At 44.5% G+C, this 20,471-nt stretch overlaps 1 protein-coding gene across 2 annotated transcripts in view; it reads left to right on the forward strand.

The window, feature by feature from the left end:
• aplp2 (amyloid beta (A4) precursor-like protein 2) overlaps positions 1-20,471 on the forward strand; it is a 90,688-nt gene that overhangs the window by 56,442 nt on the left and 13,775 nt on the right. For both annotated transcript variants that reach the window (XM_070894239.1, XM_070894240.1), the window contains 5 exons: positions 5,789-5,863; positions 10,084-10,242; positions 12,165-12,293; positions 13,666-13,765; positions 17,266-17,421. In XM_070894239.1, coding sequence (XP_070750340.1) covers positions 5,789-5,863; positions 10,084-10,242; positions 12,165-12,293; positions 13,666-13,765; positions 17,266-17,421 — 619 coding nt within the window. The remainder of the gene's footprint in view (positions 1-5,788; positions 5,864-10,083; positions 10,243-12,164; positions 12,294-13,665; positions 13,766-17,265; positions 17,422-20,471) is intronic.

Genomic DNA, 20,471 nt, shown 5'->3' on the forward strand with positions numbered 1-20,471 from the left:
GGTGGCAGTGTGAGCTGCGAGGAGGATGCTATGAGGCTGCAGAGTGACTTGGATAGGTTAGGTGAGTGGGCAAATGCGTGGCAGATGAAGTATAATGTGGATAAATGTGAGGTTATCCACTTTGGTGGTAAAAACAGAGAGACAGACTATTATCTGAATGGTGACAGATTAGGAAAAGGGAAGGTGCAACGAGACCTGGATGTCATGGTACATCAGTCATTGAAGGTTGGCATGCAGGTACAGCAGGCGGTTAAGAAAGCAAATGGCATGTTGGCCTTCATAGCGAGGGGATTTGAGTACAGGGGCAGGGAGGTGTTGCTACAGTTGTACAGGGCCTTGGTGAGGCCACACCTGGAGTATTGTGTACCGTTTTGGTCGTCTAACTTGAGGAAGGACATTCTTGCTATTGAGGGAGTGCAGCGAAGATTCACCAGACTGATTCCCGGGATGGTGGGACTGACCTATCAAGAAAGACTGGATCAACTGGGCTTGTATTCACTGGAGTTCAGAAGAATGAGAGGGGACCTCATAGAAACGTTTAAAAATTCTGACGGCTTTGGACAGGTTGGATGCAGGAAGAATGTTCCCAATGTTGGGGAAGTCCAGAACCAGGGGTCACAGTCTAAGGATAAAGGTTAAGTCATTTAGGACCGAGATGAGGAGAAACTTTTTCACCCAGAGAGTGGTGAACCTGTGGAATTCTCTACCACAGAAAGTAGTTGAGGCCAATTCGCTAAATATATTCAAAAGGGAGTTAGATGAAGTCCTTACTACTCGGGGGATCAAGGGGTATGGCGTGAAAGCAGGAAGGGGGTACTGAAGTTTCATGTTCAGCCATGAACTCATTGAATGGCGATGCAGGCTAGAAGGGCTGAATGGCCTGCTCCTGCACCTATTTTCTATGTTTCTATGTTTCTAGTATTGTGAGAGAATACAATTCTGAGTATTCTAGCTAATTTGCCCTAAACAATATCCCAACTAGCTAGTGTGTTTCTTGGAGTGAAGCCCTTGTGTACCAAATTTAGCTCAACAATTTCACAGAATGTTGCAGCACTTAAGGAGCCCATTTTGCCTGTGCGACTGTTTGAATGAGCCATCCAATTAGTCCCACTCCCCCCATACCCCTGAAATTTTTTCCTTTTCAAGTATATATCCAGTTCCCTTTTGAAACTTACTATTGAATCTGCTTTCTCCGCCCTTTCAGGATGTGCATTCCAGAACATAACTCGTTGCGTTAAAAAAAGTCTCCACCTGCCCCCTCTTTTTTGCCAGTTGTAAATTTCTGTCCACTAGTTACCGACCCTCCTACCACTGGAAACAGTTTTTCTCAATGTACTCAATCAAAACCCTTCATGATTGTGAAAACCTCTATTAAATTTCCCCTCAACTTTCTCTGCTCTAAAGATATCAATCCCAGCTTCTCTAGTCACAGAGAGGGTGAACAGCTAGAGGTCGAGGTCCATATCAGGACCAATGACATCGGTAAAAAGAGGGATGAGGTCCTGCAGGCAGAATTTAGGAAGTTAGGAGAAAAATTAAAGGGTAGGACCTCAACGATAGTAATCTCCGGGTTACTACCGGTGCCACGTGCTAATGAGTACAAGAATAGAAGAGTAGAGAGGATGAACACGTGGCTGGAGGAGTGTTGGTGTAGGAAGGAGGGTTTTAAATTCCGGAGGTATTGGGACTGCTTCTGGTGGAGATGGGACCTGTACAAACCGGACGGGTTGCACCTCAACAGCGCCGGGACCAATATCCTCACGGGGAGTTTTGCTAGTGCTGTTGGGGAGAGTTTAAGCTAGCTTGGCAGGGGGGTGGAAACCTGAGAACAAATTCAATAGGGAAGGAAGTAAAGCCGAAATTGGAAAGCAAGAATGTAGAAAGTGAATCTGAAAGACAGAGAAAACAACGGTTAGTAAGTAGTAATCAATACTTCAATGCAAGGAGTATAACGAATAAGGTGGATGAGCTGAGAGCACATGTAGACACTTGGGAGTGTGACATTATAGCCATTATAGAGACATGACTGAAAGCTGAAAGAGGAGCAGGTTTGACAGCTCCATATTCCTGGTTACATGATTTTTTTTTAGACAGGACAGAGAGGGAGGTAAGGAGCAGGGGTGGGGTGGGTGGTGTTGATTAAAGAAACTATTACAGCGGTGAGGAGGGATGATATAGAAACATAGAAATTAGGTGCAGGAGCAGGCCATTCGGCTCTTCGAGCTTGCACCGCCATTCAATAAGATCATGGCTGATCATTCAACCTCAGTATCATTTTCCTGCTTTCTCTCCATACCCCTTGATCCTTTTGGCTGTAAGGGCCGTATCTAACTTCCTTTTGAATATATCTAACGAACTGGCCTCAACTTTCTGCGGTAGAGAATTCCACAGGTTAACCACTCTGTGAAGAAGTTTCTCCTCATCTCGGTCCTAAATGGCTTACCCCTTATTCTTCGACTGTGACCCCTGGTTCTGGAACTCCCCAGCAGTGGGAACATTCTTCCTGCCTCTAACCTGTCCAACCCATCAGAATTTTATATGTTTCTATGAGATCCCCTCTCATTCTTCTAAACTCCAGTGGACACAAGCCCAGTTGATCCAGTCTCATATGCCAGTCCTGCCATCCCGGGAATCAATCTGGTGAACATTCGCTGTACTCCCTCAACAGCAAGAACGTCCTTCCTCAGATTAGGGGACCAAAACTGAACACAATATTCCAGGTGTAGTCTCACCAGGGCTCTGTACAACTGCAGTAAGACCACCCTGCTCCTATACTCAAATCCTCTAGCTATGAAGGCCAACATGCCACTTGCCGCCTTCACCGCCTGCTGTACCTGCATGCCAAACTTCAATGACTGATGTGCCATGACACCCAGGTCTCGTTGCACCTCCCCTTTTCCTAATCTGCTACCATTCAGATAATAATCTACCTTCGTGTTTTGGCCACCAAAGTGGAAAAAGAGTGGGAATAACGATTCTAGAGCCCCCTGGATGTCTAGGGACTTACAGGGGAGGATAAAGAAAAAAAGGAAGCTTATGTCATATACTGACGGCTGAATACTGTAGAATCTCTGGAGGAATATAGAAAGTTCAGAGGTCAAATATTAAAAAAGATATTAGGAATGCTAAGAGAGAGCATGAAAAATTCTTGGCAAGGAAAACCCAAAGATGTTCGATAAATATATTAAGAGCAAGAGGATAACTAAAGAAAGAGTAGGGTCTATTCGAGAACATGAGGGTAATCTGTGTGTGGAAGTGGAAGATGTGGGAGGAAAGGGACAATGTAGACACTACTATCGAGGAGGAGTGAAATTCTGGATGAAATAAACATAGTGAGAGAGGAGGTATTGAAGGGTTTAGCGGCTTTGAAAGTGGGTAAGTCCCCAGGCCCGGATGAAATGCCCCCCAGGTTGTTGAGCGAAGTAAAAGATGAAATACCTTGACCGTCATTTTCCAGTCCTCTTTGGATATGGGCATGGTGCAGGAGGATTGGAGGACTGCTAATGTAGTACCCTTGTTTAAGAAGGGAGAAAGGGGTAGGCCGAGTTATTACAGGCCTGTCAGCCTAACCTGAGTGGTGGGAAAATTATTGGAAAAAGTCCTGAAAGACAGGATAAATCTACGTTTCAAAAGGCAAGGATTAATTAGGGATAGTCAACACAGATTTGTTAAGGGAAAATCGTGTTTGACTAACCTGATTACATTTTTCGAGGAGGTAACCAGGAGGGTCGATGAGGGTAGTGCATATTATGTAGTGTATATGGACTTTGGCAAAGCTTTTGATTAGGTCCTACATGGCAGGCTGTAAAAGCCCATGTAAAAGGTAAAAGCCCATGGGATACAAGGCAAAGGTGGCAAGTTGGATCCAAAATTGGCTTGGAGGTAGGAAGCAAAGGGTAATGGTTGATTGGATGTTTTTGTGACTGGAAGTATGTTTCCAGTGGGGTTCCGCGGGGCTCAGTACTGGGGCCCTTTTTGTGGTATGTATCAACAATCTAGATTTCAATACAGGGAGTATGATTAAGAAGTTTGCAGATGACAGTAATATTGGCTGTGTGGTTGATAATGAAGAGGAAAGTCATGGGCTGCAGGAGGATATCAATCTACTGGTCAGGTGGCAAATGGAATTTAATTCGGAGATGGGTGAGGTAATGCACTTTGGGAGGGATAATAAGGAAAGGGTATACACATTAAGTGGCAGGCCACTTAGAAGTGCAGATGAACAAAGGGACCTTGGAGTGCTTGTCCACAGATCCCTGAAAATAGCAGGCCAGGTGGATAAGGTGGTTAAGAAGGCATACGGAATGGTTGCCTTTATTGGCCGAGGCATAGAATAAAAGAGCAGGGAGGTTATGCTTAAATTGTATAATACACTGGTTAGGCCACAGCTGGAATACTGTGTGCAGTTCTGGTCGCCATTTTATAGAAAGGACATGATTGCACTGGAGAGGGTACAGAAGAGATTTACGAGGATGCTGCCTGGAGTGGAGAATCTTAGCTGTGAGGACAGATTGGATAGGCTGGGTTTGTTCTCCTTGGAACAGAGGAGGCTGAGGGAGGACCTCCATTGAGGTGTATAAAATTGAGAGGCCTGGTTATCGTGGATAGCAAGGGCCTATTTCCCTTGGTGGAGGAATCAATTATGAGAGGGCATAGGTTTAAGGTGGTTGAGGGAAGGTTTAGAGGAGATTTCGGGGGTGGGGGTGGGCTTCTTTACGCAGAGGGTTGTGGGGGTCTGGAACGCACTGCCTGGAAGGGTGGTAGAGGTAGAAACCCTCTGCATTTAAAAGGTGCTTGGATGGATACTTGAAGTGCCGTAACCTGCAGGGTTATGGACCGAGAGCTGGTAAGTGGGATTAGACTGGATAACCTCTTGTTGGCTGGCGCAGATACGATGGTAAACACTTCGGGGAATCTAATACGGCCAGCGTGATGATCTGGATTAGTTTCGATCGCTTGGATGGGTCAGAGAGGAATATTCTCAGATTTATTTTCCCCAATTGGCCTGGGTTTTTATCTTTTTTTGCCTTTCCCAGGAGATCACATGGCTCCGGGTGGGGTGGAGTGTTACGATACATGGGGTATCGCAGTTGTGTGAGGTGGGTTGGTTGGGCCGGATGCTCGTTACCTGTCCGTCATTGTTCATTGTCCATGGGCTTATATGTAACCTTCAGGGCTGCTGACCGAAGGGCGTGCGGCTCTTTGTCGGCCGGCGCGGACACGATGGGCCGAAATGGCCGCCTCCTGCGCTGTAAATATTTGTGTTTCTAACTGAAGTCCTTCATCCCATGTCACATTTTAGTAAATCTCTGCATGCAGAATGAATGAAATGCTTGCATTTATATAGTGCCTTTCTCGATCTCAGAACATCCCAAAGCGCTTTATAGCCAATGAAGTGACACTGTTGTAATGTAGGACACGGGGCAGCCAGTTTGCACACTGCAATCTCCCACAAACAGCAATGTGATAATGAGCTTATCTGAAAGACAGCACCTCACAGTGCAGCACTCCCTCAGTACTGCCCTGGAATGTCAGCTTAGATTTTTTTTTTGCTCAAAGTCTCTGGAGTGGAACTTGAACTCTCAACCTTCTGACTGAGGCAAGAGTGCTACCCACTGAGCCATAGCTGAAACATCAGAATATAAATTAACCCAAAAATCCCTTCCAGGCCAAATCAGTAAAAATATCAACACTCAAAAATGGTCTAAAACTTGGTAAATGACTGACTCCATTTAGAACCACATGCAAGTTCGACTGACTGACTTTCTTCCCTTTGCTCCCAAATTAGGTAAGAGAAGAGTGGGAAGAAGCTGAACGCCAGGCGCAGAACCTGCCGAAAGCAGAGAGACAGATGTTGGTTCAGGTACAAGCACATTCCCACACGAACATTGTGATGTTGGACGCTCTGGTTTATGGTTTGTTTTTGCCTGTTGAATTCAGGACAATTAACAGGAGCACCAATTTATTTAAGAAATATTTGGCAAGCTATTTATATCTTAATCACCTGATGGGATATAGGTCACTTCAAAATATGTTCGTGTCATTTTCACACGATGAAAATGTGCTGTTCTCCATTTCCAAACTAGTAATCACCATGACTTGTTTGAAGGAGACCGTTGCATTGATGAACAGCAGAGAGCTGGATAAAACATATCTCTGCTGCCATCAGTGCTGTCCTTGGTACCTTGGGCTGGATTTTCGAGGGGTTTGCAACCGGGTTTCGCTGTGTTTTGACCCTCTGCAGCAAAAACCCGGTCGCAAAGCCTGGGCGGAATCCTCTGTTACCTGTTTGCGGTGTCGATGTGAAGTACCACCGGGAAGAGCCACGCCGGACGGGATTGCGGATTGCGTTACCGTACGGGTTTCAGCACTCTACCGACCCGTACGCTGCGCCCAGTATAGTGACAGGTCCAATCTGTCGGTACAACCCTGCCAGCCGCGGTAAGTATGAAAACTTGCAAAAAAGGTAAGTTAAAGTTTTAATTTTTAAATTTTTTTTTCAGCGATTACTTAGTTAAGGGTCTTGTAAATATTTTTGGAATATTTTTTGGAAATCTCCCCCCCCCCCCCCACCCCCCCCACCAGACCTCTCCACAACGCTCCTGAAGTTGGTGAGGATCGTGTTTTTGCACCGGGAACACTTGTGCATTGCTTCCCTTTGCAACGCAAAGACTGAAAGTTAGGCCTTAAATTGTTAGTGCAGCGCAAACGTTAATTTTGACATTGCTTGCGTTTTCGCCCAAAAACCCGAAAATCCTGGGTTTATTCTACCCAGGCCTGCTTGTTGCACAAAGTGGTCTGTTCTGAGTGGTATAGTGTCCATGCAGCAAGAGCCTGGGCAGCAGCACGGGTGGTTCATCTCTTCCCCAGGGCACATCACATCAGTGTGTTTGCATTGCAAGGTGAGGCCAGCTCCCAGGACATGGGACTTTGTAACCCAGCCCTTTTAGATGGTATGTGCCATCTACACCCTTGGTTTCTGACCTGGGCACTAAACAGTAATACACTTCAACTCTCAGCATTCCCAAGGCTATTCCAACTCGAGAGTTGGGTCTCATGATCCCATTGATTGTCGGGCAGTTTCACTTCGAGATCCAGTGCTTCTTAAAATAATCCAACCTGTAGTTGCAGGGAATATTGGTTTCTCTATCCTTATATTAAAGGCAGCAAACTCTTCACTCTGGAAATGGAGAGCCAGGATCCTTTTTTGAATCCACAGGATTGAAGTGAATAAAAGCAATCTCCTGTCCTGTTCGAACCAACCCTTAAGCCTTCCATCAAGTTGTTAACAGCAAAACTGATCCAGAGCCTAAATGTCATGACTGCAAAGGATCTTATTCCCTCTGGATAGCCATAATGGACATGGGTTAACAGTTAATCTGTGTTTGTTATATTGATTGAGATAAATATATTGGCCAGGGCACCGAGGATAACTCCCCTGCTCTTCTTCGAAATAGTGCCACGGGATCTTTTACTTCCACCTGAGAGGGCAAATGGCGCCTCAGTTTTATGTCTCGTCCTAACTATAATCTTCTAAGGTTCTCTCGATTCAGGAACCGTTCCTTTAGATTGGAAAATTGTGCATGTCACTCCTCTGTTTAAGAATAATGAGAGAGAGAAACCAGGGAATTATAGATCAGTTAGCCTAACATCTGTCGGAAAATTACTAGAGTCTATTGGATGGATGACTAAATAGCTCAAATTTTCAGCTGATCAGAAAGTCAGTACGGATTTGTACAAGGTAGGTCATGCCTGACGAACCTGATTGAATTTTTTGAAGACGTGTCTGAAGTCTATGGATGTTATTTATATCGATTCCAGAAGGCATTTGATGAAGTCCCTCATAAGAGATGGTTAACAAAGGTAGAAACCCATGGATTTGAAGGTAAATTATTGACCTGGTTAGGAAATTGGCTGAGCAGCAGGAGAAATCCGAGATAATGGGCAGGAACTCGAATGTGCTAGAGAATTCCGCATTCTAATCACCTTGTGTAACGATTTTTTTTCCAATCACTAATTATTTAACTAAATATCTTAATTTTGAGCCCCTCAGTATTGTCACGCTGACTAATGGGAAATATTTATCTCTCTCCTATCGGAACCCTTCAGTAACAAATCCTGGGGATAGGGTGGGGGAATGGGACTGGCTGAAGTGCTCTTGCAGAGTCGGTACGGGTTCAACGGGCCGAGTGGCCGCCTCTGCTGTAACCATTCTCGGATTCTAATGGTGTTCCGTAGGGATCTGTGTTGGAACCTCAACTATTCACAATATTAACTATTTCGATAATGGGATAGAAAGCCAGATAATCCCAATTTGCCGCTGGCACAATGATCGGCAGCATTTTAGACAGTGTAGATGAAAGCATAAAATTACAAAGATATTGATAAATTCAGTGAATGGGCAAAACTGTGGCAAATGGATTTCAATCTAGGCAAATGTGAGGTCATCCACTTTGGACCTAAAAAAGGATTGAACAGGGTACTTTCTAAATGGTGAAAAGCTAAAGGGACTTGGGAGTCCAGGCACTTAACCCAATAAAATGTCGAACAGGTACAGAAAATAATCAAAAAATGCTAATCAAATGCTGGCTTTGATAATCTTGAGGACTTGACTATAAGGTATTAGAAGTTATGCTACAGCTATACAAAGCCCTGGTTAGACCACACCTGAAGTACTGTGAGTAGTTCTAGTCGTCACACCGTCGGAAGGATATATTGGCCTTGGAGGGTGGAGTGTAGGCTTACCAGAATGATAGCCGGATTAAATTAAGAGGAGAGATTACACAAATTAGGGTTGTATTCACTGGAATTTAGAAGGTTATGGGGTAATTTGATCGAAGTTTTCAAGATATTAAGGGGAACAGGTAGGGTAGAGAGAGAGAAACTTATTTACGCTGGTTGAGGACTCTAGGACGAAGTGGCATAGTCTAAAAGTTAGCCAAATCTTTCAGGAGTGAAATTAGGAAATACTTCTATACACAAAGGATGGTAGAAGTTTGGCGCTCCCTTTCGCGAACGGCGGTTGATGCTGGGTCAATTGTTAATTTTAAATTAGTGTCAACCTGGATTATGTGCTGAAGTCTCTGGAGTGGGACTCAAACTCTCAACCTTCTGACTGAAAGGCAAGAGTGTTACTCACTGAGCCACAGCTGACACAGCTCTTTAACTGTTGAGCAGTTCTCCCCTGTGTTCTGTTGATAAATTTTGTGAGGTGTATAGCTGAGATCAGTTAATTCAGTGCAGATTGATGACTCAATGACCAAACAATACTTTAAATACATTTACAGGTAAAGTGTTTGAACATAAAGGGGTGTGTGTATATTTTAGAAGGTTCCTGAATACAGGAAACAGTTAAGAGCTTGGACAAGACATAATGGATATTGTATGTCATTAGTATTGTCAATACCAGCTGCAGGTTGGGGATATAAGGAGGAACATGCCAATTCAAGATACAGTGCAAGCCGTTCCAGGAGGGTGACAATTTGAGGGTGACTGGGTGACTTCACCAAAACCCAGTTTGCCAATTGGAGTGTGGGCAGGATTATCGGCAGGGCCCAGGTACAGCAGAGGTGCGGCGAATGATCGGGGCAGAGAAGCGGAGAGAGATCGGGGCCCAGAAGAGGCGAGGACCTGGGGGCAGTACGGGCCGACCCACACTGCAGTCTATGGACAGTAGGATCATGTGTGCGCACTAGGTCTGTGCAGCAGAGCTTGGTCTCCAGTCGTCTTGGTTAACTCTTGCCACTGGGTCAAGACCTTGCTTTGTCAAACCAATGTGGTGGCTGGTGTGCAATGGCCACCCACGTTAAAAGAATCCACGCACAGGCATCTTTCACCCTTCAATGTGTAATCCGGGACCTGGAATATCAGGTCCCTCATTGAAATATGTGACCTCATCCCTTTTTGGTGTGGAAGCAAGTCATCCTCGATACGAGGGATTGCCGAATACTAATGAGTTTAATATTGCTTTTGGTTTAGTATTGAATAGCTGTGCCCGAATACTACATGCATAGAAGTGATCAGATCTTTAGTACAAATGGGATGTGCCATGCAGTATGCTGATGACCCTTTCTTACTGTTCAGCATTTCCAGAACATGGTTGAGGCTCTGGAGGAAGAAGCAGCCACTGAGAAGCTGCAGTTGGTTGAGACTCATCTTGCTCGCGTTGAGGCCTTGCTAAACGATCGTCGCCGCGTTGCTTTGGAGAACTACCTCTCTGCACTGCAGGCAGATCCACCTCGCGTGAGTACTGATTGCTTTCAATCCCTGATGGAATTTGGAGCAGAGATTTTAGGAACATGGATGGTCTCAACAAGTGCTTCCCTCTGCCGTCGCTAAACCTGATTTTTCTAGCGTGAAATAAGATAAACCAGTGAGGCTGGGGAACCATGAATAATTACTAGATTGTTCTGCATGCTTACTAAGAGTTTAAGTTCATGACTTCTGAGGAATAATTGATCTTGCATATTTTAAAAGTAAGAAGAACGTGATCTTGCCTGAGTATCTGCTCCCAGGTGAAGCACAATCCAGGTTTCATCAGGGGAGAAATTATAACATTTCCAGTTTCTAAATTATTTTGCAGTTAATGCATGCTGCTCTGGGCAAAGTGATTGGGACTTGGAGCTATTCCTCCATTGAAAAGGTGGTGCCTACAATCGCCATAACTCTACTCTAATTTGGTGTCACTCGGCAACAGCCACATATTGATAGTGACTGTAAAACTTCAGGCGATTTCAGCAGTGACATCCAGTTTTGAAGATGTCCGGCGGTGTTGGTCACAGAACGTAAAGGGACAAGCACTATCGTGAAACATTTTCTACTGTATTCTCCCTCCGGTTGCACCATTTCCAAGTCACTCTGCTGAGCCACAGTGCGTCTCCCATCTCCTGGACTATGGTGAAGAGATTGGGCCATGCCTTCTGACTGATGTGTTTTGGGACATGTACAGCTGTACACTAAGCGTGCCAGTAATAAATAATCTCAGGCCATGGCACTGCGGGCTGGGGCCTGGCCTTGTGCAACTGCTTGTTCACTCAGGTAGTGGGACTGCTGTAGGAGTCGAGCCACTATGGTATCGCACTGAACCTTGCTTGCTGCAGCAGCCCATTCCCCAACTCCTCGCATGCATATTGTGCCTGCTTACTGACACTTGCCCCCATCTTATCCAGGACATGTCGCAGGGGACTCCCACTGTGCTTTTGTAAAACGCTTAACCTTCCCTTCCTTTCTTCTTTTATACTTCAGATGCCATCTTTCTTTTTCTCTTCTCTCCCTTCCTTGTTCATTACATCTCTTTCCCTTCCTATTCTATTTTATCTTCGCCTCTTCTGTGTATTTTTTGCTTCCATGGCCTCTGTACAATTGGCTGTTTTTTCCCTTTCTGAACTCAAACTGACTTCACTCTCCCTGCCGCCTTCCCCCCCCCCACCCGCCCCCCACCCCCCCCCCCATGCACCTGTTCAGAGCACTGATTTTTATTTTGATCCACTTGTACCTCAGCGTTTCTTTAAAAACAAAAGTGGCCATAATTTTAAAAGATTGATGCAGGATTCGGGACACACGAGCAGCTTAAAAACCTGCGCCGTTTGCGTTGAGTAAGAGGTTGGGGTGTGAAACTGGGCGAGTTCTCAGGATGGGGAGAGATGGCCAAGAATTAGACCCAAGGCCAAGAGACAGGATATCAGAGGAAGGGACACATTGTGTGCAGGGTGTGATCTGGCATTTGATTAATCCCAGATGGACCCATTAGATCTCAGCGATTGAAGCTGTGTTGGCAGTAGACATACTGGGTTTACACAGAAGCAAAACACTGCGGATGCTGGAAATCTGAAATAAAAACCAAGTGCTGGAAACACTCAGCAGGTCAGGCAGCAATTGTGGGGAGATAAACCATTCATGTTTCAGGTCATTGACCTCTCAGCAGAACTGGGAGAAGTTAGAGATTTGACAGTTTTCAAAAACGAGAAAGTTAACAGTAAGTAATGACGGTGAACAAGGGTAAAGAGACAAACGGAAATCATGTTGGAGAGAAGAACGGAACTTGTTCAAGGTGTGCATTCCTGAAAAAGAAGTGACAGTGATTTAAACACTAACAGAAAAATACTGGGTTTCAACCTGACCTTCCAATGGACGCTGATGTGTTTGCTGAATTATTTCCTGTGTAGCCTCACCGTATCCTGCAGGCCCTGAAGCGTTATGTCCGTGCAGAGCAGAAGGATCGGCAGCACACTCTTCGGCATTACCAGCATGTCATGGCTGTAGACCCAGAGAAAGCAGCACAGATGAAATCTCAGGTGAGTGAAAGGTTATGCAACAAAGTTATCCAAGAGACCCTGGAACCTCCTACTGCTCAGTTCATCTCTCGGAAGCCCCCTGTGGCATTGGCCTCAAATGCAAGTTGTCGTAGAGCCTAAATAGTCGGTAGCTCTTCCAATAAAATTCAGCAAAATAATAACTCTACTAAACAACTTTCAAAAAAATCCTTTGGGATAGACAGTCAGTCTCATTAAGTGGATAAATGGAGGCTTCAGAGCACCATATTACATCTTTCAGGACATCTGTAAACACTTCGCTTCAATAAATTACTTTGAAGTGCAGTAAATGTTGTGGTCAGATGAGGTAGTCATTTGGCAAGATGGAACAGACATCTGAGATGAATTACATCTGTCTTTGGTGCTGTTTGTTGAGGGAGGGATATTAGCTGGAACACGTGCAGAACTCCCTGCTCTTCAAATAGTGTCATCCATCTGAACCACCAAAATAGGCTTGGTTTAACATTAATCCGAAGGATGGCACCTCTGACAATGCAGCAAGTGCTACACTACCATATTGACCTGGATTAAGCGCTCGCACCTTGCAGTGGGGCCGTGAATCCACAACCATCTAACTCAACGACAAGAGTGCAACCACTGAGTCAACCAATGTGAAAGAAAAACTGAAACTACCTTGTTGCTGAGGTTGATTACATTTGAGTTTCATAAAAACATAGAAATTTACAGCACGGAAGGAGGCCATTTCGGCCCATCGTGTCCACGCCAGCCGACCAAGAGCTATCCAGCCTAATCGCACTTTCCAGCTCTTGTTCCGTAGCCCTGTAGGTTACGGCACTTCAGGTGCACATACAAGTACTGTTTAAATGTGGTGAGGGTTTCTGCCTCTACCATCCTTTCAGGCAGTGAGTTCCAGACCCCCACCACCCTCTGGGTGAAGACATTTCCCCTCGTATCTCCTCTACTCCCCCCAATTACATTAAATCTATGCCCCCTGGTGGTTGTTCTCTCTGCCAAGGGAAACAAGTCCTTCCTATCCATTCTCTCTAGTACCCTCATAATTTTATACACCTCAATCAGGTCTCTCCTCAGCCTCCTCTGTTCAAAAGAAAACAGACCCAGCATCTCCAATCTTTTCTCATAGCCAAAATTCTCCGATCCAGGCAACATTCTTGTAAATCTCCCCTGCATCCTTTCAAGTGCTCTCACATCGTTCCTGTAATGTGGTGACCAGAACTGCACACAGTATCCCAGCTGCGACCTAACCAGTGTTTTATACAGTTCAAGCATAACCTCCTTGCTCTTCTATTCCATACCTCGACTCATAAAGGCAATTATTGTTAACTTATGCAAGCAAGCATTAAAATACCTTGATATGATTGTCCCTGGTGTGTAGGTGGTGACCCATCTCCATGTTATCGAGGAGCGGATGAACCAGAGTCTCTCTCTCCTTTACCAGGTGCCATTCGTTGCTGAGGAAATCCAAGATGAGATTGGTTAGTACAAGCACTGCAGCGCACTCCAGTGTTTGTTTGTGTTTCATTACTCCAGAATGATTACAGTGCACAATATTCCCACACTGCACACTGAGGTGTTTGGTGAATTAGAAGTGCCAGTCTTGTTTATTTATGATTATTGCAGCAATTTTTGGAATTTTAGAAATTTAAGGAGGTGCTGCACTTAGTTTGGAACTAATCCACTGCTTTCATATGGGAAACCTGACCCATGTGACTGCCCATAAACTCTCCCTGATGCCCAATGTAGCATTCTGCCCTGTGCGAGGAAGGAAACCTCTTTCAGCCCTGAGGGAGGATCAGCTTCTGAATCGGCCCATGTTTGCGTCCATATATGTTTGCACCCCTCTAAGCTTGGAATATGGGGCAAAGATCCCCAAACCAAACTGAGGATCTTGGAATGAAGAATTACAGCATGGCGTTGAGTGACGCAGCATGTTGGATTGCTTTTGCCAGGCGTAAGCCTGCAATCCCACAGCTGGTGAGTTCCCAGTGTCAGACATGTCCCTGAGGGAGAAGTGTTGAGCGAAGGCAGATGTTTCCCTTTGTGGAGGGAAGTCTCTCGGCTGCACTGGTGTACTTTGCAGCATTGCCCTGGGAGTTATGCCAAGCTCTCTTTGTCCAGGGTAATGATGGATTGTGTAGACTATCTTCTAACAGGCAGATAATGGGGCTTTACAGGGAAGTTGCTGAGGCCAGTTTGAATGGGCGAGTGCCAAGGCCTTGCAGCTATGTGTGGTCTGTATTTGATACACGGTGACCCTTGTATGCATGAGTCTTTACATATAACTGTTTAATTGGATGTAATTATACTTCAATTGACTATAATCCTGATCACAGCCAGCAAGAATGCTATGTTAACCATGTTCCTTCAGTTCTTATCTTCCGCTCTAATTTGATCTTCAAACACACTCAAATCAAATTTGTTCACATTCTCAACATTACCTATAATTTTCCACACAGCTTTAAAGAAACTGTAAGCCAATGATACAGCACAGGAGGCCATTCGGCCCATCGTGCTTGTGCCAGCACTTCAAAAGATCAATTCAATTAGTTCCACTTCCCAGCTCTTTCTCCATAGGCCTATAATGTTCTCCCTTTCAATTATTTACCCAATTCCCTTTCAGGCAATGCATTCCAGATGATAACTCATTGTGTAAAAAAAATTGCCTCATCCTCCCTTTGTGTATTTGCCATTATCTTAAATTTGTGTCCTCTGGTTAACATCCCTACTGCACTGGAAATATTTTCTCCTTACCTACTCTATCAGAACCTCTCATAATTTTAAGACCTATATTAAATCTCCCCTTAACCTTCTCTGCTAGAAGGAGAACTGTCCCAGTTTCTCTCGACTCCACATATCTGAAGTACCTCATTCCTGGTACTATTCTAGTAACTCTCCTCTGCACCCTCTCTAATGCCTTAATATCCTTCTTAAAGTACGTTGCCCAGAATTGGACACACTACTACAGCTGAAGCCTAATCTGCATTTTATAAAGGTTTGGCATAACTTTTTTGCTTTTGTACTCTTTATGCCTTTACCTTCCATTTGTCCACATTAAATGCCATTTTCCACTCATTAGCCAAAGTTCCCGGCCTATCCAGATGTTGTATTTGGTTTGCCGTTCCCATTATTTAACCTTTCCCTACAACTTTTCTACCTACTTAGACAGACCCCGCTCTAAATCATTTGTGTAAACATGTGAGTTCCAGTATGTTCATTGGATCCTTGCGAATACTTTTCCCACAGCAAATGTTAGCCTCACTGGCTTGTAGTTTCTTCGGTCTTCTCCATGTCCTGCTGAAGATTGGTGTTATCAATTCCTTTCCAAACCTTGGGCACTGCTGCTGTTTCTCCAGCTTCCATGAAATGTCCAATTTTGGAAACCATGATGGGGCCCAAGTTTCCACATGATTTGCGCCTGATTTTTAGGAGTATCTGGTGGAGAACGGACTATCTTAGAAATCGCAATTCTCCACATTTTTTTTCTGCAGTTCGAGTGAGGTAGAACAGTTCTACTTTAGAACAGAATTTTTTCTTCAAAAGGGGGCGTGTCCAGCCACTGACGCCTGATTTCAAAGTTTCCACAGTGAAAACGTACTCCAAACTAAAGTAGAATGGAGCAAGTGAAGATCTTTGTATTACTGAAAAAACCTGTTCTACACATTAAAAAATCAGGCGCAGGTTACAAATTAGGCGTCCAGAACGAGGTGGGGGAGGAAGGGAACTCATTAAATTCTACAATCAATCCTTATTTATACTTCTACAAATATTATACAAATAAATCCAACCTGAATAAACATTTATAAGCAAAGAAAAGATTAAATAAATCATCATCCTACCTGTGTGAAAGTGCTTCAGCCATCGTTCGAAGGAAACCGCCGTTTGTTGCCGCGCAGGGGAGGGAGGGGAAGGAGACAGCGGCTTGTTGCCGCGGAGGGGAGAGGGGGGAAGGAGACAGCGGCTTGTTGCCGCGCAGGGGAGGGAGGGGAAGGAGACAGCGGCTTGTTGCCGCGCAGGGGAGGGAGGGGAAGGAGACAGCGGCTTGTTGCCGCGCAGGGGAAGGAGACAGTGAGAAGGGAAGCCTCAGTGCTGATGTGCTGATGGCAATGTGATTTTATTAAAAAATGTTCAAAAATTAAACAGCTCCAAAGAACTACAAAAATGGCCGAGTGCCAATGTTTTTTTTTCGCACTGAGCATGCGCGAACGCTCCAACGCGCACGCGCAGTGTTGCCGGCAGGAAAGAAACTAATTTAAATAGTACCCGCCCCCTCCCACTTACAAAATCGGCGCGAGTGTAGGCTCCGCCCCCGTGGGCGCCGCGCCATCAGACAAGGAGCTGCAAAGCGCTCGAGAGTAGCGCGTTTTTTTTCTGGCGGTCGGAGGGGCGCCCGTTTTTTATCCTGTGGAAACTTGGGCCCCATGTGTCTTAAGTGCCATATGCTGAAGTAACTTGTGCCCCAAACATATTTCCCATACAGACCATAGGAATTGCTTAGAATTGGCCTCTTGTCTCATTTCTTCAATCCACAGGAATATTGAGGAATGCCACAGAGTAATTGAGCATTTTCTAGTGCATGGCCTTTCCACACATAGTGAGCTCTTCGTCTCAGGTGACTTTACTAGTGCTTGCTCACAGTGAGCATTGGGCAGGTACGCGATCCAGCTCGGCCACCACACAGGATTCATGGCATGACAGAGGTCTGCAAGTGAGCAGGCTGACTATCCTTCCTGCTCAGGGAATGATATATAGATGGAGAAGACAGCTTAGATAGTCTAGGTGATAAATCAGGGATATGCATTGTAATCTAGACAGCTGGAGAACATTGTGCTGATATGTAACAGCCCTCCGATGGATTGAATCTGTTTGCAGCTTCTGTTTCATTGAGCAGCATTGGTTTTATGTAAATGAATTTGTTCTGTGAGTTTGCTGGATTTATCCCAGCCAAATGTGACAATGTGAAATGTACTCTCCCCAGACGAGCTACTGCAGGAGCAGCACTTTGGCACAAATCAGCTTGCTTCCAGCTCTGAAATCCAGACTGCTTTTGATTCTGTGGAGGTGCCATTTGTTGATGGAAAACCGTTCCGGCCTATTCAGGTTAAGACTATGCCAGCTATCACTGATATACAAGGTAAAGTGATGCTTGGGAGCGAAGGATGCAAGATAGTTGAATTATTCATTGAAATGATGCTTAAAAGATTAATGATTATGCAGGATAAATCATAAATGGAGAAATCTCCCACAGAGACTAGAGTCTCTGTCTCTGCAGGATAGATAGTTTTCAAGATATGATCGAGAACTTTAAGGACGAGAGAAGCCATCCCATCCCTGTAGATGTACAGCCACATCAGTGTAGATTATGATTCCCATGTTACTGTGCAGGTGGGGAGTGGAATAATGGGCTATCCCAGGTTCTAGAGTAAGGAAGAGGAAGATATTGGGCCGAAAATTGCAACCTCGCTGGGTGCGTACGATGTGCATGCGTCAAGAACCGGCTTTTGCAATCTGTCAAGATTTCTCTCTGCAGATCCTCCGCATCCCCGGAAGAAGGATATCCGCGCAGGAGAGATTGGGCTATTTGCCCAACTCATGCCCAGCGAATGTCCTTCAAACTTTTACGCCTTGTAAAAGCAGGTGCATGGCTTACTTTTACCAGTGTAACATTTTTAAAACATATACAAATTAAATTTAAATAGTCATTTTTATATTTAAAAACCCTTCCATTAAGGTAAGTTTATTTTTAACCCTATTAAAACACGTTTTTAAAAAATTCCTAAATTTTTTTAATCTAAAACTTTTAATTTTAAATATGTGAGGTGCTTTATTTATTTATTATGCTTTGTTTTGGCATTTTAGCGTTTTTTCTCATTGGTAGTAATGGGAGCTCGTACAAACAGAGCTCTCATGTTTATCACTGAGAATACTGCATAGTGATTGGTGCTCTAGGCCCACCTGACTCCAGCATTTCCGTACGTACCTCGAAAACATCTCTCTGTACGCTGCGCAGCGAATCTAGGCTTCCGACCGGAATCCTACGTTCCTCCGCGGCCACCGGGTACTTGTGTAGATTTGTTTCGGGTCGGAGGCGTTCGTATGAAGGAAGCCTCCAACTGCAATTTCCCCCCCATTTGTACCAAAAAATTAGGAGGTGGCAGCATGCCCCCCCCCCTCCCCCCCCCCCCCACCCCTCCCCTGAGTGGGTGTGCCAATATTGCCATTAATTTTTAAATTACCATATTTAGATAAGGTAGAATATGCAACTAATCCTTCCTTGATTCATTATATTGCATGTGAAGGAACACAAAGCAAATGAGAGGATGTGCATCTCTGGAAGATGTCTTTTTTATTTTTAGATGGCATCCCTGCAATTTTCCTTAATGTGTCTTATCTTCAGGTGTACTTTCCATTTCTCTCCAATTAGTATCATCAGCACCAATCAATTATACCACTTTTTGTGTCAGATTACAGGAGTGTCTGAACTACAGGAGACCTTTCCAAACTGGAATTGGCAGATTCTGACTACAATTTTATAGCCCTTGAAATCTGCCAATAAAAAGTGAAGACTCCAGGGGCCATTCCTCCACTTTTGGAGATAAATGCCATAGGAAGAAATCTTCCAAGATGGTTTCAATTCCCAAATGGTCTGCAGCCTCTGCTGATGCAGCATTTTAGGAAGAAAGCATATTTTAGGTTTATGATAACTCCTAATTTGCTGTTGGCTTACAAATTCTGACTGCGTCAAGTCCAACCTGCAGCCAGGAACAAGTTCAGGTTGTCTGCGTGCATGCACTGTGTCCGTGACTGAACGTTGGCATGATCAGTCAACAGATTCCCTAAGAAGGAGCACTGTCAGAATAGTCAGTCATTGATTGTAGATGTACTAATCCATGTGGCGATGCAGGTATAAACTAATATGTGCTGAAACTAAACGGGTAATATTCCATATCCGAGGGTTGAGCATGGCCCATGACATCTGCTTGTTACTATTTCTTTGAGCTGTAATTATTTAGTTTTGCATATAAATGAAGATTTTAATAAATCTCTGCAGAGACACAAACCCATTTTGAACTTGAGGGAATTGAGGTATTTTACGATAAAATGTGGCACAGTGTACATCCAGTTCCATAAACTCTCCAGTTTGAATCTAGTCTTTTGATGGGATGAAAATACTCTCAGCTATAAAGGTCCAAGTTGAAATGAGTTTGGATAGTTTAAACCCAGCTTCTATTGGGTGAGAGATCACTGCACCTTTTGGCACTAAGTTGCATACTTGCTCAATAATAGCTGGAGAAACGGAAATACCATGCTGTTGCTGTAAAACATCTGGTCTTAAACCAAAATGATGAGATTTTATATTTGACCCATATACCCAATTGATTCTTAAGTGCTTCTAGAGAACCAGTGAGGAGCCTAAGGTATGAACGCTTCTCGCCTCTGATGCTTCGCTTTAATATTGAAGAAAAAATTGTTCAGTGAAAGGGACCATTGGTATGTCAGTGAGATTTGATGAAAGTATTTTGTTCACTGAATATTTGGGGTTATTGGTGTCTGTAGATGGAGCACATTTCCACTTCAAGCTCCGTATATCAGTTTGAAACAACCCAGGTCAACATTTATATAGCGTCTTTAATGTAATAAAACATCCCAAGGCACTTCACAGGAGTATTGTAAAACATATATGGTCACACCAAGCCATATAAGTAGATGTTTTGGCAGATGACCAAATGCTTGACCAAAGAGGTAGATTTTAAGGAGCGTCTTAAAGGAGGAAAAAGAAGTGGAGACATTTCGGGATGGAATTCCCGAGCTTTGGATCTAGGCAGCTGAAGGCACGACCGCCAATGGTGGAGCATTTAAAATCGGAGTTGTTCAAAAGGCTAGAATAGGCGGAGCATAGAGGTCATGGGGAATTATAGGGTTGGAGGAGATTCGAGAAATGAGGGGGGGGCGAGGCCATGGAGGAATTTGAAAACCGGGATGAGAATTTTAAAATTGAGGTGTTGCTTAACTGGGAGCCAATATGGGTCAGCGAGCGCGGGATTTGGTGCAAGTTAGCACACGGGCAGCAGAGTTTTGTCTGACCTAGTATATGAAGGGTAGAATTAGGGAGACCGGTCAGGAGTGCATAAGAATGGTCAAATCTAGAAATGGTAACAGCGTGGATGAGATTTTCAGCAGCAC

This window comes from Pristiophorus japonicus, chromosome 11 (assembly GCF_044704955.1).
Source record: "Pristiophorus japonicus isolate sPriJap1 chromosome 11, sPriJap1.hap1, whole genome shotgun sequence".
Lineage (NCBI taxonomy): Eukaryota > Metazoa > Chordata > Chondrichthyes > Pristiophoridae > Pristiophorus > Pristiophorus japonicus.